This window comes from Lepidochelys olivacea, assembly GCF_965140295.1.
Source record: "Lepidochelys olivacea isolate rLepOli2 genome assembly, chromosome: 3".
In the NCBI taxonomy this organism is placed as follows: Eukaryota; Metazoa; Chordata; order Testudines; family Cheloniidae; genus Lepidochelys; species Lepidochelys olivacea.
The window spans coordinates 197139902-197155670 of record NC_140413.1 but is presented as its reverse complement, the minus strand read 5'-3'; the positions used below and the strand labels follow the sequence as shown (position 1 = coordinate 197155670).

At 40.4% G+C, this 15769-nt stretch overlaps 1 protein-coding gene across 10 annotated transcripts in view; it reads left to right on the top strand.

The window, feature by feature from the left end:
• Positions 1-15769, top strand: part of EHBP1 (EH domain binding protein 1) — a 410447-nt gene that overhangs the window by 247260 nt on the left and 147418 nt on the right. For all 10 annotated transcript variants that reach the window (XM_084623076.1, XM_084623074.1, XM_084623082.1 and 7 more), the window contains 2 exons: positions 1947-2199; positions 9220-9406. In XM_084623076.1, the coding sequence (XP_084479202.1) occupies positions 1947-2199; positions 9220-9406 (440 nt within the window). The remainder of the gene's footprint in view (positions 1-1946; positions 2200-9219; positions 9407-15769) is intronic.

Below are 15769 nucleotides of genomic sequence, written 5' to 3'. Positions count from 1 at the left end.
GATGTGAAAGGTTCACTGGCTCAAGGAACAGGAGTCCTGAGATTCTTCCTAAAATGAGATCTCTCAAGCTTCTTACCTGTAGCTCTCAAGTAGGATGAACCAGGGATGAGATGGAGGTCCCATTGCACTTGCCACTATATAAATGTACAGGAGACAGTCCTTGCCCAAACACTTTATAATCTAATTTAAGACAAGACACAAGTGAGTGTGACTAACAATAGGAGCAAAGTGGAAATGAGAATAAAGTTACACAGTAATACATTCCTGTGGTCAAAGGCTTGCTATGTACGCAACTTGATGGTTCATCCTGGTAACCTCAGAAAATTCAGGTCTGATCTACAGTGGGGATTTACCTTGACTCCAGCCATCAGCTTGCAAATCCCTAACCTAAATTGGATAAATCGCTGTAAACCACAATTTACACTGGTTTCAAGTGGGAATAAGCTCCAAGAAGCACAAGTAGCAGCTTTGCTTGTCTATACTGGCTAGTCATCAGTGGCTGTACTGGGGCAAATCCCAAGTGTGGACAAGGCCCTTTTGGGGAACTTTGGGCTCTAGTGCCATACAAATAATAAATAATATTGTCTGTCTTTTAAATTGAAATGATCTATTATGTTCAACCCAGTAATTTCAAAGCTCAAAAAATAAAGGGCACTTCACATCATGAATAAACTGTGAATTGTTATTGCAAATAAAGTTTTTGGGTTTTTTTGGTTAAAACTGCTAGTAAAGAGCCTGCTTGCATGGGGTGAGAGCTCACTTTCCTGCAATAATGCCATCTTGTCAGAGCAGTAGTAAGATGAATTCCTGACCATTTATGACTGCAAGAATAGTGTGGTTAGTCCTGATAAATTTCAGTGTGGTTAACATTCTCTGTCTATGTATGTTTTCATATTGTTCCAGTCACAGAGATATCTGCCAACAATCTCTGCTAGTGTAAAATTCTTCCTCTGTTGCTGGAAAGAATTGTGTAGAGTTGCTGGCTATAAATCCCAACTATGTATTATTAATCTGATTGTGTATCTCTTTAAGGATAATTTAAATTTGTTGTAATAGAGAGAGTGTATTTACTATTGTTATCAAAAATCTACGGCAGAAGTTCTGATATGTACACTAAAAATGTGTAATTAGTCATTAACTTGCTTAATAAATGATTTTCCAGTGTTACTAGATCATGTGTTTTAAATAAGACATGGAGGGGTCCCAATCCCTACCACCACTTAAGGGCCTACAAAATGTCATTTCATTTAGGAAATCATTATAAATTATAAGAGTACAAAGAAGCATTTAAAGCATTATTGTTGGGACCTGAATAACCTAATTGGGAAAATCCGTTAAAAGAAAATCACATCTATTGAGATCCTATTTACATGAGTAAGTGAGGGACAAATGACTAATATGGCTGAAAGAAGTTTTGGATAAGTGGGAAATTTCTCAAAGGGTGTGACTACACTGCAGTTAAACACCCATGGCTGGCCTGTGCCAGCTGACTCCAGCTCGGGCTAAGGAGCTGTTTAATTACAGTATAGATGTTCGGACTCAGGCTGTGGCTCAAGCTCTGGGGACACTCCCGCTTTGCAAGATCCTAGACCCTGGGCTCAAGCGCAAGCCCAGATGTCTACAGTGCAATTAAACAGCCCCTTAGCCTGAGCCCTGCGAGCCCGAGTCAGCTGCCATGGGCCAGGCGCAAGTGTTTAATTGCAGTGTAGACATACCCAAAGTGTTTAATATCCTCCCTCCCTGCTCCTCAGGGGACATTACCTTTCACAGCTTATTTTTGGCTAAACAAGGTCACACTGTAAATAAAGCATTAATATTCACTTCCAGGCAAATACCTTAGATTCCAAGTTTCAGTTCAGATTAAAGCCCCATAAAATATAAAGATCTGCTAAAATAGTTTTGAATTTATTTTGTATTAAATAATCTTTTTAAAATGCTTTTTATAGAACACGATACTGAAACAGCTTCATCTTCAAAACCAGAAGACTCTTACTATGGTGATAATTATAATCCCTTTAAAGAGGAAGGTGCTCCAGAGTACTTGAACCCATTTGATGAGCCAGATCCTGAACCTGAAACGTTTGTAACTATCAAAGATTCTCCTCCACAACCTGCAAAAAGGAAAAATGTAAGACCGGTGGACATGAGTAAATACCTCTATGCAGATACTTCTAAAACTGAAGAGGAAGAGTTAGATGAGTAAGTATAATATTTGTAATATGTCACCTTGAAGCAATCTTAAAGTATTAGTGGGATTGTTGACATAATCTCAAGGTATAAATGGATTTAACCAGGGTGGTTCTTGCCCACATACACAGGACAGAATTCATGAATCTCCCAAGCATGTTGACAGGATCTGTGGGGACATTTTTCTGCATGTACCTTAGGAAAGATTTTGCCTTTCTTGGCAACACTGAGTAATTTCAAGTGAGGTAGAGAGGGAGGATTGATGGGCCTTGGTCCTTCCTGTCTTGTCGCTATTTTTTTTTCCTTAAACCAGAATATGTTTACTATTAATGAAAGTGAAAGTTCTTGGAACGAATGCACTTTGGGTGAACTGAGACACCTGGGAATCCATATAGCAAATGTTGAATCATTGGGAAACTCATCAAGGCAGCAACTACTTGAAAGGATGAAAGAGAAACAGTCTGTGCACTTCCTTGGAATTTGTTTTTAATAATTCTTCATCACGGACCATTCTAAAATCAAGGTTGGATGGTTTTTATCTAAAAGATCTGCTCTAGGAATTATTTTGGGAAAGTTCTCTGGCCTGTGATATACAAGAGGTCAGACTAGATGACCACAATGGTCCGTTCTGGTCTTGGAGTCTAAGAACCCTATCTCAAATTTTTTATAAGACGGTCTTTGACTGTCTTATATTCTAGTAATGAAGCAAAATAGGGTGTGAGGGCATTTTGCAATAATCATGCAATTTGGGATGATTGAAGGCACAAGCGTAAGGTGTGCTTGTGTCTTTAATCACCTTAGGAATATGGTTATTACTCAGCAACCGCACCACCCATGCAAGGATTTATGGTGAGTATACATGAGCAATTTTACAGGCGACAACTGTAATTAACTTTTAATTGTAAAGACCTTGATGAGATTTATTATGGCAAGACACTTTCGTGGCTCTTATATTTAATAGTAATTAAGGTGTCATGTTTTCATCCTAATGTTTGCTTTCTTTATAGCTGTATTTTAGGAAACTGAAGAAGTTCCATGCACACTGATAGAAATGCGTATAGGACCCCGGGGTTCATTTTCTCTTAAGTTTTGTTCCCATGAATTTTTATTTTTTAGTTTTGTCTGGTTTTTGTTGTGCTTTGTTTTTGTTCGGTTGTGAAAAATTGGCATTAGGGAATGCTTTCTCTGCCAACTCCATTCAGTGTGTGGGGTGCGGGAGAGTTGGTTTTCTGAACAAACAGCACTGGCTGCTGTATCTTCCCAGACCAAGAGTATGATTGTGCTGTTGACAGTGACGCTAGACATTCCTGATCACTCACTGATCGGGAGAGTCTGAAAGGGGAAATATTAGTATACATACCCAAAGAGATGGAGACAGCGAACAGTTAAAACTGAGGAAGAGAAGAAGAGAGGAAAGAGACAAAAGTGACAGTGGAGGGGCAAGTGAAGGATTTTTTCTTTGTTTTACTTACACCCACATCCCTATCCTAAACAAATCTCTGCCAAACAGGCCACTGCAGTGTTTTAAAGGGCAGGCTTGTTTTTTCTTCCTGTCTGTGAGATTGTGGATTTCAGGAGCTCTTTGTTACAGCAGCTTTTGTTTTGTTTTAATTTTGTATTTTTCAAGTCTCTTGGGGGGATTTACAACCCCTGTTTGCTTTATTTCCTTAACAGAAGGTAAAAATGAACCCCCCCCACCCCCCCCACCCCAATGATAAATGTTGTTCAAACCTAAGCTGGCCTGTATTTTCATTATTAAAATGGAGGGTGAAGTGGTTAAATAGCATAGTAAATTTAGACTTTTACATCATAGTCCCTACTGGAGACCCTTCCTACTTTTTCACAGGTTCCTAAGGAGGAAAAGCCTTGGAAAAGTTGCGGGGACAGTTTATTAAACGTATGGAGTAGAATGGGGCAAGGGAAACTCTTGCAGTTCTGCATTGTGGATTGTTATGACACAAGGCCTGTTTAGGAACATAGGGATTGGTATACTGGGTTAGAGCAGTGGTCCATCTAGATCAGTATCCTTTGCCAGGTAGCAGCAATCACCAGATGCTTCTGTGGAAAATGGAAGAAACCCCATGAAAAACAGTTACGGAATGATGAGTATATAGGGGAAGCTTTTCCTCACTCCTATAAGTTAGTAGTTTGCTTGTGCCCTGAAGCCTGACAGTTTATTCCCCTTTGTACATTTTGTGTTCTATCGCATGTGACTGTGGATATCCTTATCTACATAAATATGTAACCCCTTTTTTGAATCCTGCTAAGTGTTAGGCCTGAGTGGCACTGTATGGTGACAGGTATGCACCGTGTAAAATGTAGCTCCTTTTTGCAGTTTTCCAATGTATTTTTTTTCATTTTGTTGAACGTCCCCTGGTACTTCTTTTATATAAAAAAGGACAATTAGGAGCACCTGATTTACTCTCCTCTATACCCTTCCTTATCTTATAGATCTCTATCATGGTCCCTCTTACTTGTCTCTTCTCTGAGCTAACTGGTCCTAACCTTTTCAATCTCTCTTCATACAGAAGTCTCTCCATGTCTCTAATCATTTTCATCGCCCGTCTCTGGATGCTCCTATTTCTGCTACTGTATATCTGTTTTAAGATGGGGTGACCAGACCTAAACGTGTTGAAGATCAGGGCAAACCGTTGACTTATATAACAGCATTATGGCATTTTAAAGCTTTCAGTAATATTTCCTGTATCACTCTTTATACATCCTGTCATTCTGTTTGCATTTTTGAGCAGCAATGAGCAGATGCTTTCATTGAGAGTGGTTTTGAGAGTAATAGGAGGGCTACATGTCAAATAGAAGGATGCCAAAGGACACTCCCGTTCCTCATTTGAAAAGCAATGCATTTTTACCCTTGCATTTAAAGGGTTTTTTGTGTTTGGTTGGGTTTTTTTGCAGTATGCTTCATGAATCACATTGTATTCTTCTTGCTGTGTTCATGTTAAATTTGATGCTCACTACCAAGAATAAGGATGAGCAGACTTTTAAAATCGGGTGCCTGGTCCCATTATCCTTTCGAGAAGGCAGAGCATGGATTTTGGACTCAGTCTTGTAGACAAGATGAAATAAATGTTTTTTAAAATGTTAGAACTATCATTATGAGAGGGTGGTAGGCAGGAATGGGAACTGGAATGTGACTGGGAACTTGCTTCTGTAGGGCCAATGACATAATGGCAATCTAACTTTTTTTTAACTAAAAGTCCATGCCATTAGATATCTTCAGTGCGAGGCCCGGGTTCCATTTTGATCAAGCCCTATACTGAACTCTGACCACAGCTCTGGATATCTCTCATGCCTAAGAAAAGTGAAAGCTAAATATTAAATTACTTAGCTCTGAGATCTGGGATTTTTTTTACATTAAATGCCAGTGCAAAATGTCCTTAACATTAGAAAATCCTAATGGAATAAGTTAGAGGAAGCATGATTCAGTGTACTTAAATCAGGAAATCCGTTTCAAGGCATGTACTGTTAGAGCGCCCTGAGAGTTGATTTCTAATCCCAGAGCTGCCACAGAGCTGCTATGTAACCTTGGGCAAAGTACATAACACCCCTGTGCCTTATTTTCTCTATTGGTAAAAATATTTACTTTAAATGGTATGCTTAATGGAGACTTGCTTCATTGATGACTGCCAAGTACACTGATATCGTCAGAATATGTATGTAAATGCAAAATATTTATGATCATAGGTATATTGTGGTAACAGTGCTACAGTTTAAATGTTCTGTTAAGGATATTCAACTATCAGGAAACTCAAAACAAAGCTCTTGTGGGTTGAAATTTTGGTCATAGCTCAAAGACGGAAGTGTTTTGCAAAGTTTGAATAAAGTTAATTTGGCCATTTTTTAATTTTAGGCAAGGATCAAAAATTACTTGTGCGTTTGTAAAAATGCACTCATACGTTTTTTTTTAAAAAATCAAAATTGGCCGGTGACTAGTCCTTAATAAAGAATAGTTGCTTTGCTAAGTTAAATAAAGTTATGCGTTTGAAAATTACATAAGTACGCACCTATTTAAATTGCACTGTTTTATAGTATCACACTTAGCCTATTCTTTTAATTCTATTTCATTTGAAAATCATTTTATTGAAAGAGGAACTAAATTTCATTAGCCAGTAATACCAGCCCAAAACATATTGAATAGATTAAAATAAAAAATTGAAGTTATATTCAAATCAAATGATTTGGTTCCATAGTTTCTATTCTCATTAACCAGACTGAATTAATGGAGAGCACTATAGTTGGTGAAAGTTGCAACTATGTTTTCTAACTTCTTGAAGTTGATTGACAGAGTAGAGAAACAAGTAACTGCAGTGTTGATGATTGCTGATTACTGAGATGTTTGCTGGGTGCCTTATCTTGTGATGGACAGTTCAGCTTCTCTCTAGATAAATTCCATTATAACTGTTGGTTTTATAATATAGTTGAAGCACAGACTGCATACGCCAATTAGTATCTTCCAACCAGGATTCATTCAGCCAGATTTTGCCTGGTCTTGCTCACCAGGCAACCAAACATGAGCCAAATTCTGCTGTGTTACAAATCTGTAAATCTGGAGTAAATCCACTGACTTCAAAACTTGGATTTTACATTATAATTTACCATTATGACAAGAACTAGAAACCAAGCCTGTGTCATGCTTCTGATATTTTAGGAATCTTATTAAAATGAACAGTTCAAAGAAATGGTTAGGACTGGTTTTAAAATGAGGTGAAAAGTGTAATATCAATGTGTTCTGCCTTTACTATACACTGAAGGTAGATACAGCCTATGTTTAAAGCAAATTCTGAACAAGCCTGTAACTTGCTTAATTGTAGGCCTTGCTTCTTGGTGAATGTGTTGTGGTAAAAGTCTTTATTTAAGAGCAGGAATGTAAGAAAATTAATTTTAAAATGTGGTTCCACCCAGCTCTCAGATTTCTTTACTCCCATTAATCTGAATTTTTTACTCACTGCAAATTAACATTAACTTCTTAGAAAAGTCCCAGTGCACATAATTTCTGTAATTCTAAGTAAGGGTGTAGAGGGTCAGTTAGTTCACTGTCAAAACATGCTGCATTTGCTGGCTAGTCAGAAGACGAAATTGTGGAACTAAAGAAAACATTGCGATCTCCTATAAACATATTGTTCTTCACTCTTTATCTTTTTTCATTTTTATTTTCACCTTCCTTTGAACTCTGTAATGTTTGAAGACAGCTCAACAAGGTTGTCAGCAAAATTAGAACAATTGACAGGTACTGTTGAGTCTTCTGTTCCAAACCGAATACCGTCCTTTTTCCTCCTCCTCCTCCTCTGGAGCATGTCCATCCTTTTTTGTTTAAACTGTTATTTTGACATCACCCTTAGCTTTGACTTCACTCATGTTTTTTTGCATTTGATGAGTGCTGAAGTGAGAACACCTCAAAGATGCCTTCAGTCAGCGGGCTAGTTATTTTAGTCTTAATCTCTCCTGTAATAAACAGCAGGAGTCCCACAGTAAGGTGAGCTTCATGCACCAAGCTTGTTGCTGAATGGTTGTTTTAGTTTTTTCCTCCCTTCTCCACATTCCCAAAGATGTGTTTACTAAACTTCAGCCTTCAGAGGTACACTTATTCTCTGTGGTGTAACACAACAATTGCTTTCTCCTGCTCACTGATAAAGAGGAAAAGGGCAAAACTGCATCAAAGTCATTTCTAAGGCATTTCAATAAATTGAGGAAAATATTTTAAAACTAAAATATTCTTAAAGGGTTTTTTGTTTTTAAAGTGAAATAGGAAAGGAACTGGAGTGCTAAATCAGCTATTAATGAAGAATACTTATTATAAAAGTTCAATTTTTAAAGTTTCATTTATCTAAAAACTGCCTACCAGTTTGGTTCTCTAGCATGGAGAGGAAAATTCTGACTGGATATGAGTGCTTAACCTCTTATCTAATGCTGGATACAATATTGTTTCCATCTAAAAATGAATTCAAGGGACTGAAGCTATTTATTTTTGATGTGTTGCACTTCATCTAATTGTATGTAGGTTTGCCTTTTGGGAATTTATGTCATGTTACTGCATGAGCACAGAGTTCAGCAAATTATACATATACATATACGTGTATATCTTACTGGGAAAGTGTACAATAGTAAAAGATGGAATAATGGATCAGATGCTTATTTTTATAAATGGAGGTCTGTTGGACATATGGAAAAGAATGGAAAATAAGAGACAGAGTGAATACATTAGCTTGATACAGAGGAGGACCCCTTATTAGATACAATATTGCTATCTATTTTACATGCTGAGAGTAAGTACATTAAATGATTAGGAAAAGCTCTGTATGATCATCTGACATAAGACTCATTGGAGACCTGGCTAAAAAGTGTAAATGCTAGGAAAGTGCTTATTTTATTTATCATTGAGAGATGGAATATAAATAGTGCAGCTGTGGTGATAACGCATCAGACAACACATGAACATGTTTGACTGGGTTTCTTGAAAGATATTTAGCCAAATAATGTGCAAAACAAAAGGCTATTTATCTATGCAAACAACATTAGCCATTATTTTCCTGTGCTGTTGTGTGTTCCATTGAGTGTTCTCAGACTTATATGATGGCTGTTTGTGACTGAAATGAAAATGTACTTGACTTTGACTGTATATACACTGAGGCCAAGATTTTCAAACATAGGGTATCTAAAATTGGGCTCCAAAATCCACATTTAGTTATCTAAATAAAACTCTCTAGATTCTCAGAGTTGTTTAGCACCTCCAACATCCATCAACTTCGATGAGACTTGTGGGTGCTCAGCCACTTTTCTATAGGCAGCTGAATATGGACTTAGGAACCTAGCTTTAGATACCCAGTTTTGCAAATGTTGGCCTAAAGCAATTGCTGGCTGTACATAATTCACTCATCGGTCTTTAAAAAAAAAAAAGAAAAGAAAGAAAGAAAAATGAAAAAGGCAGCAACAGCACAATCAAAACAATCAACTATTATTTTTGTTTTGAAAGTGCAAAGAGATAGCAAAGAAATATGTTTCCCTTCTTTTAATTAGATCAAATCCATTTTATGAACCAAAATCAAGCCCTGCTTTAAATAATCAAGTTACTCCACTGCAAGAAGCAGAAAGGATGAAAAGAAAGGCTCCTGCACCACCAGTCCTCTCACCAAAGACAGAGACAGGAATGAGTGAGAATATGTCAGCTGTTCCTGCAGTGAAGGAGCTTTCTTCTTCTCCTAAGGTAGGTTTTTCATAACCAAATGTTGTGATGGCTGATTAAAGTACCTCTGTGTGTATTGTGTGCATCGTCTTACTGCAAGTCATCTTAAAAACTATGTACCTAAATAAAGTGCACCCTCGCTCCCTTATTCTTCCACTGACTCATATGCATATTGAGAGACCAGTGGTAGAGCTACTTGATGACAGCAATGACAACTGCAATGTCAAAGAGAAAAGGGGCTTCTGGGAACAAATAGTCTAGGACAGCGCTGTGCAATGAGAGGGAAGAAAATCAAGTTGTACAGTATTGTGGCTTGATCTATAATAATGGCACTAACGCTAAAAATATTGTAGGCTGCAGTGTGCAGACTAGGTATTTTTGAGGTATAACAGCCGACTCATGTAAGTATGAATTGCATTTCCTGTAAATCAGCAGTTACTACCCTTTGTGCATCTGTAATAACCTTAGCATTTCCGATCATGAGTTTATACATTAAAGGGAGCCTTTTAAAACAGATTTAGCATATTATTGCAAGTGTGTTTACTTTTTGGGTGGGGAGGAGATGGAAGAAAGCTTTCTACCTCTCTCACACAGCACCAAGCCCAGGATCTCAAGTTTAAACCTACTACCGTCCTTCAGGCCCCGTGTTGTAGCAATCACCATTCCATTTAAGAGTTGAATGGGATTCCTTGTCATATCTACAAACCACTGCTTAATTGGTCAGAATGGTTGCTGATGATCCCTGGTCCTTAGGGGCTGATCTCACTGTCTCCTCAGCACTCAGTCAAAGGAAAGAGTCTCAGGCCTGGTCTATACTAGCAAGTTAGGTCAATGTAAGCCGCCTTGCATCCACCTACTTGTCCAAGGGTCTACACTTAAATTTGTCTCCCACTGATATAAGTGCTCCATTATGCCGACAAAGTAACACCACCTGCTTGAGCGGCACCGGGCATGGTCGATGTACTGAGGTTGATGCTGCGCAAGTGTAGACACTGTGTTACTTACGTTGACCCTAACAGTCCACCAGCGGCTGGCCCTTAATGCTTGATCCAGCCCCAGGGTCATGGAGGCTGGAAGGCCCTCCTCTCCTCTAAAGCCTGGCACATTTTTGAAATGCCATTTCCTGATTGTCCAGCTTGGTGATCACACCTAGCAGCACTCCATTGTTATGTGCAACTGACCATGCTGGCTACACATGCCACACATGCTCTGACACAGAGTAGACAGGAGACATTGGATCTCCTGGGCCTGTGGTGAGAAGAGATTGTACAAGCACAGCTACAGACCCAAGCATAAGTGTCTATGAGCAGATTTCACGGGGGATGCAGGAGAAGGGGTCTGACCGAGACTGGCAGCAGTGCCACCTGAAAGCAAAGGAACTGCGTCAGGCATATCAGAAGGCCAGGGAGGCCAACAGTTGATCTGGTGCCAAGCCGCAGACCTGTTGCTTTGACAAAGAGCTGCATGCCGTACTTGCTGGAGAACTCACCACCATGGATACCGCCGAGGAGCCCAAGCCACAGGCCCCTGGCATGATCAGAAAGGAGGATGGGGGACGTGCAACCAAGGGATCCAGCTATGCTGTGAGCCAGGACCTGATGAGACTCCCACACCGTGCAGTCAATGCCAGCAGTTGAACACGGGCGAGCCTGATGCAGGGGGAGGAAATTTGGGTAAGTGTATAATTGTGTTTCCCATTACAGTGGTGTACTGATGGCGCCCCCAACTTAATAGGACACAGCTAATGACTTTTAATTAATGTATTCATGCTAGAAGAGGCAGCAGTGCAGCAAAGAGAGGTAGCATTTTTATTTACCTATCATTCCCTTGTAGAGTTAGGCAATGGGAACCATTGCTTATGTACACAGGGATGTCCCTTGAATCCTCCTGAGAAATCTCAATGAAAACTTTCATGGGGGTACTCTGCAATCCTCTCCGAAAGATTTCGGGGGGCGAGGGAGGAAGGGCAGTCTTATTTCTTCCTCAGTGGTAGGACACTTTCGTATGTCAGTCAGCAATAACTTTGTCAGGCACCATCGCATACTCAGGCTAGCAGCTTATGGGCCGAGGTGGCTTCTGGACCCCAGAAGCAGCTGTGCTGTCTGTGCCTCTGTTACGGGCAGAAGTGAAAAAATCATCACCACCTGTGGGAAATGGTGCCAGTATTCGGTGCCATTGCCCTGTACTCATAGTTCCATGCAGCCAAGCAATTCCCTCCTCATTCCCCTCACCCCTGCCAGGCCATCCTCACCATGGCTGGTGCTGTGAGTGGCACCGTGCACAAGCCCTCCGAAGCAGAATAGTCAATGAGCATGTCTTATTTAAAACTCTAGGGGAGCAAGGGAAGGGAGTTCTAAATTTTAACTTTCACTTTGCACTGTGATAATATTGAGAGTGGTACGTCTGTGTTTTATCGGAAGCTGCTGCCATTGTGGCCTTGAGGGGTTTTCCCCTCCACGCCCATGGAACATCTGAACCAGATAAGGAGGACTTGAGATGGCATGTTCCATGAGACCCTGCAAGCCAGTGCTGCATCAGACCGTGAGCAAAGAGCCTGGAGGGCGAACATTGAAGTGAACTGGAGAAGGAAATAGTGGAGAGGAGAAAGGCCCAAGAGTCCCAGCAAGAAAAGGAGAGAGAGAAGCAAAGGACATAATGGGGCTTCTCCAGCAGCAAACAGATGCTGCGGACTCTTGTGGACCTATGGGTCAAACAATCACAGGCTTGCCTCCTTTTGCAGTCCACGGAAAATAGCATTACAGCAGCTTTCTACACCCCCCTTCAACATTCCACATGGTATCAGGGGCCACATCCCTCCCCTACCACTTCGCCCCAGGGGACATTAAGGACAACCCCAGCTTCACATACTCTGACCTGTAAAAGCCACAGTTCCTGTATGTGTAGGTAAAGTGGACATGTTTGTTCTTTCCCATTGTTCTGTTCCATTAACTTAAATTTCTTATGTATTTGCTTTTAAATTGCACAGATTTTTCTTTGCACTGGTTTTGCTACTGAATAAAATTATATTCTTTGGGAAATAATTAAACTTTATTAGTTCACAACACAGGCTGCAGAGTGTCTAGCAGTTCTGAAAGCACCCTCTTACTCGTTACTGAACACTGTGACACAACTCATAGGATCAGTGACAATCAGTGTAATAATCATAAATGTACACCAAGCACCACACAATTCCTAACAGGCCCCAAAACTGCAGGGTCAGGTAGAGCACAGTACTTCACAATGCATTACTGTGGCTCAGTGTTAAAGTACTCTTCCCTGCGCTGTATAGATCTGTGTTGAACTCTTCTAATAGCCCTTGTGTCTGGCTGTTCAAACGTGGCAGACTGCTGCTTCACCTCCACCCTGGCAGCAGCTTTTCTCCCTTTGCTTCATAGGTATTACGCAGGACACAGCATGCAGCTCTACCAGTTGGGATTTTTTTAAAAAAAATTTTTTTACTGAGATCCAATCTTATGGGTAAACGATGCCAGTGTCTCCCTTCAGTCTACCAAAAGTGCATTCAGCTGTCGTTCTGCACCTGGTGAGCCAGTAGTTTAATCTTTCCTTGCTGCTGTCATGCTGGCCAGTGTACAGCGTCATGAGCAATGGGTAGGCTGGGTCTCCCAAGATCACTACTGGCATATCAACACCACCAATGGTAAACGGCCTCTTGGGAAAGAAAATCCTTGCTTGTAGCTTTCTCTGTTCTTAAAGATGCAAACATCATGCACCTTCCCTGACCAGCCCACATTGATATCGATGAAGCATCCCTGGTGATCCACCAGTGCTTGCGTAACCATGGGAAAGTAGCCCTTTCTGTTGATCTCCTCTGTGGCAAGGTGGTCTGGTGCCAAAATAGGATATGCGTGCTGTCTATTGCTCCACCACAGTTCAGAAACCCCATTGCTGCTTATCCATCCACTATGTCCTGCACATTGCCGAGAGTCACAGTCCTGCATAGCAGAAGACTATTAATGGCTCTGAATACTTGCATGACAATGGACCCCACGGTGAATTTTCCAAGTCCAGAATGGTTTCCCACTAACTGGTCGCAGTTGTGCATTGCAAGTTTCCAATGTGCAATGTCCACTCACTCCTCCACTGTCAGCACAGCTCTCATTGTGGTGTCCCTGTGCTGAAGGGCTGGGCCAAGGTCAGCACATAGATCCAGGAATTTGGCCATGCACATCTGAAAGTTCTGCGGTCACTGCTCATCATCCCAAACCTGCATTATGATGTGATCCTACCAGTCAGCACTTGTTTCTTGGGCCCAGAAGCAGCACTCCACTGTCTGCAGTGTTCTGTGAATGCCAACAACAACTGTGAATTGCTTCTCACTATGTCCCACAGCAATCTGTCCTTCAAGAAATCGTCATGTACTCAGCTGATTCCATTCTTCTTACAGCTCTGCAAATACTGGAGGATCATATGTCCTGTGCTTGCAAAGTTTCCGACAATATTGCAGAGCCGTGCAGGCTCCAGGCTTCTGGCAGAGAGCAAGGAGGGATGTGCAGGTTCATGTACAATTACCAGGACAATGGAGCATCTGCAGTAGCACCGTCTGTGGTATAACCAGGATCCAGAAAATCCAAGAAAGGGATTTCCACTGGTGACATATTATCCCTTTGCTCCTGAATACAAACTTCACTAACACACTTTTTCTACCCTATGTTCTTTTATAGACTGCCATTGAAAAACAATGAAATTAAATACAAACTAAAATATCAAGGTTTGGTATTTGGCAAAAGCAAAGAACTTCTTTGTATAACAAATAATTATTATACTGTAGTGCCAAGAGGCTCCAACTGAGAGCAGGGCTCCATTGAGCTAAGTGCTAGTACATATACGTAGTCAGATACAGTCTCTGCTCCAAAGAGCTAAACATCTAAATAGACGAGACAGACAAAATATCATTAACCTCATTTTTACAGATGATAACAGAAACAGAGAAATTATGGCCAAGATTTTAAAACAGACTTTAATAGACTCAGAGAACTGGTAGGTAAGGTTCCATGGGAAGAAAATCTAAGGGAAAAAGGAGTTCAGGAGAGCTGGTAGTTTTTCAAGGAGATAATCTTAAAGGCACAACTGCAAACTATCCCAATGCTTAGGAAAGATAGGAAGAATAGTAAGAGGCCAATATGGCTTTATCAGGAGCTTTTTAATTGCCTGAAAATCAGAAAGGAATTCTATACAAAGAAGAAATATGAACAAATTGTTGAGGAGCAGTACAAAAGAATACCACAAGCATGTAGGGACAAAAAGAGTAAGGCACAAATGAGTTATCCTAGCAAGGAACGTAAAAGGCAATAAGAAGTGATTCTTTAAATACATTAGGAGCAAGAGAAAGATGAAGGAAAGTGTAGGTCCTCTACTTAGCAGGGAAGGAGAGCAAATAATTGATGAAATCAAGAAGGTTGAGGTGTTTAATTTTGCTTCAGTCTTCACTAAAAAGGTAAATGGCGATCAGATACTCAACACAATATTAACAGCAAGAGAAAAGAAATGCAAGCCAAAATAGAGAACAGGTTAAAGAATATTTAGATAAGTTAGATGTAGTCAAGTTGGTAGGGCCTGGTGAAATTCATCATAGGGTATTTAAGACACTAGGTGAAGCAATCTTGAAACCATTAGCAATTATTGTAGAGAATTCATGGAGAACCGGTGACATCACAGGCCATGTCTATACATATGGCTAGATCAGCACTCCTGCGAACAATGCAGCAGTGTCAATTTTAGCAGGTCTGGCAAAGACCCACTAAATTGATAGCAGAGCACTCTCCCATCGACTTCTATACTCCCACTTACTGAGAAGCATAAAATATGTCAGGGGGAGAGCATCTCCCGTCGACACAGCGCAGTGGAGACACCGCTGTAAGTCAACCTAAGTAGCGTAACTTAGAGTAGTTAGTAATGATAGTTGATAGCGTAACTTAGAGTAGTTATCAATGGTTCACTCTCATACTGGGAGGATGTATCTAGTGAGGTCAGTCCTGGTGCAAGTACTATTCAATATATATTACTTCATTAATTACTTGGATAATGGAGGGGAGAGAATACTTACAAAATTTGCAGATGACACCAAGCTAGGAGAGGTTGTAGGCATTTTGGAGGTCAGGATCGGAATGAAAAATGACCTTGACAAATTGGAGAATTGGTCTGAAAGTACTACAGTAAAGAAGTCTGCACAAATACAAAATGTCTGCTTTATGACTTTGTGACTCTGGCCAAGGCACACTGTGATTTTTCCCTTTCTTGGGAGTCTTTCAAAGTCCTTCAGTACCAGTAGTGTCAGGCAGTCCTCATGGTCTTTGACCTGACTGTCACTCCCGCAGTGGCTCAAGCTGTCTTGCTGTTCACTGCCTTATGCAATGACACTCTGCA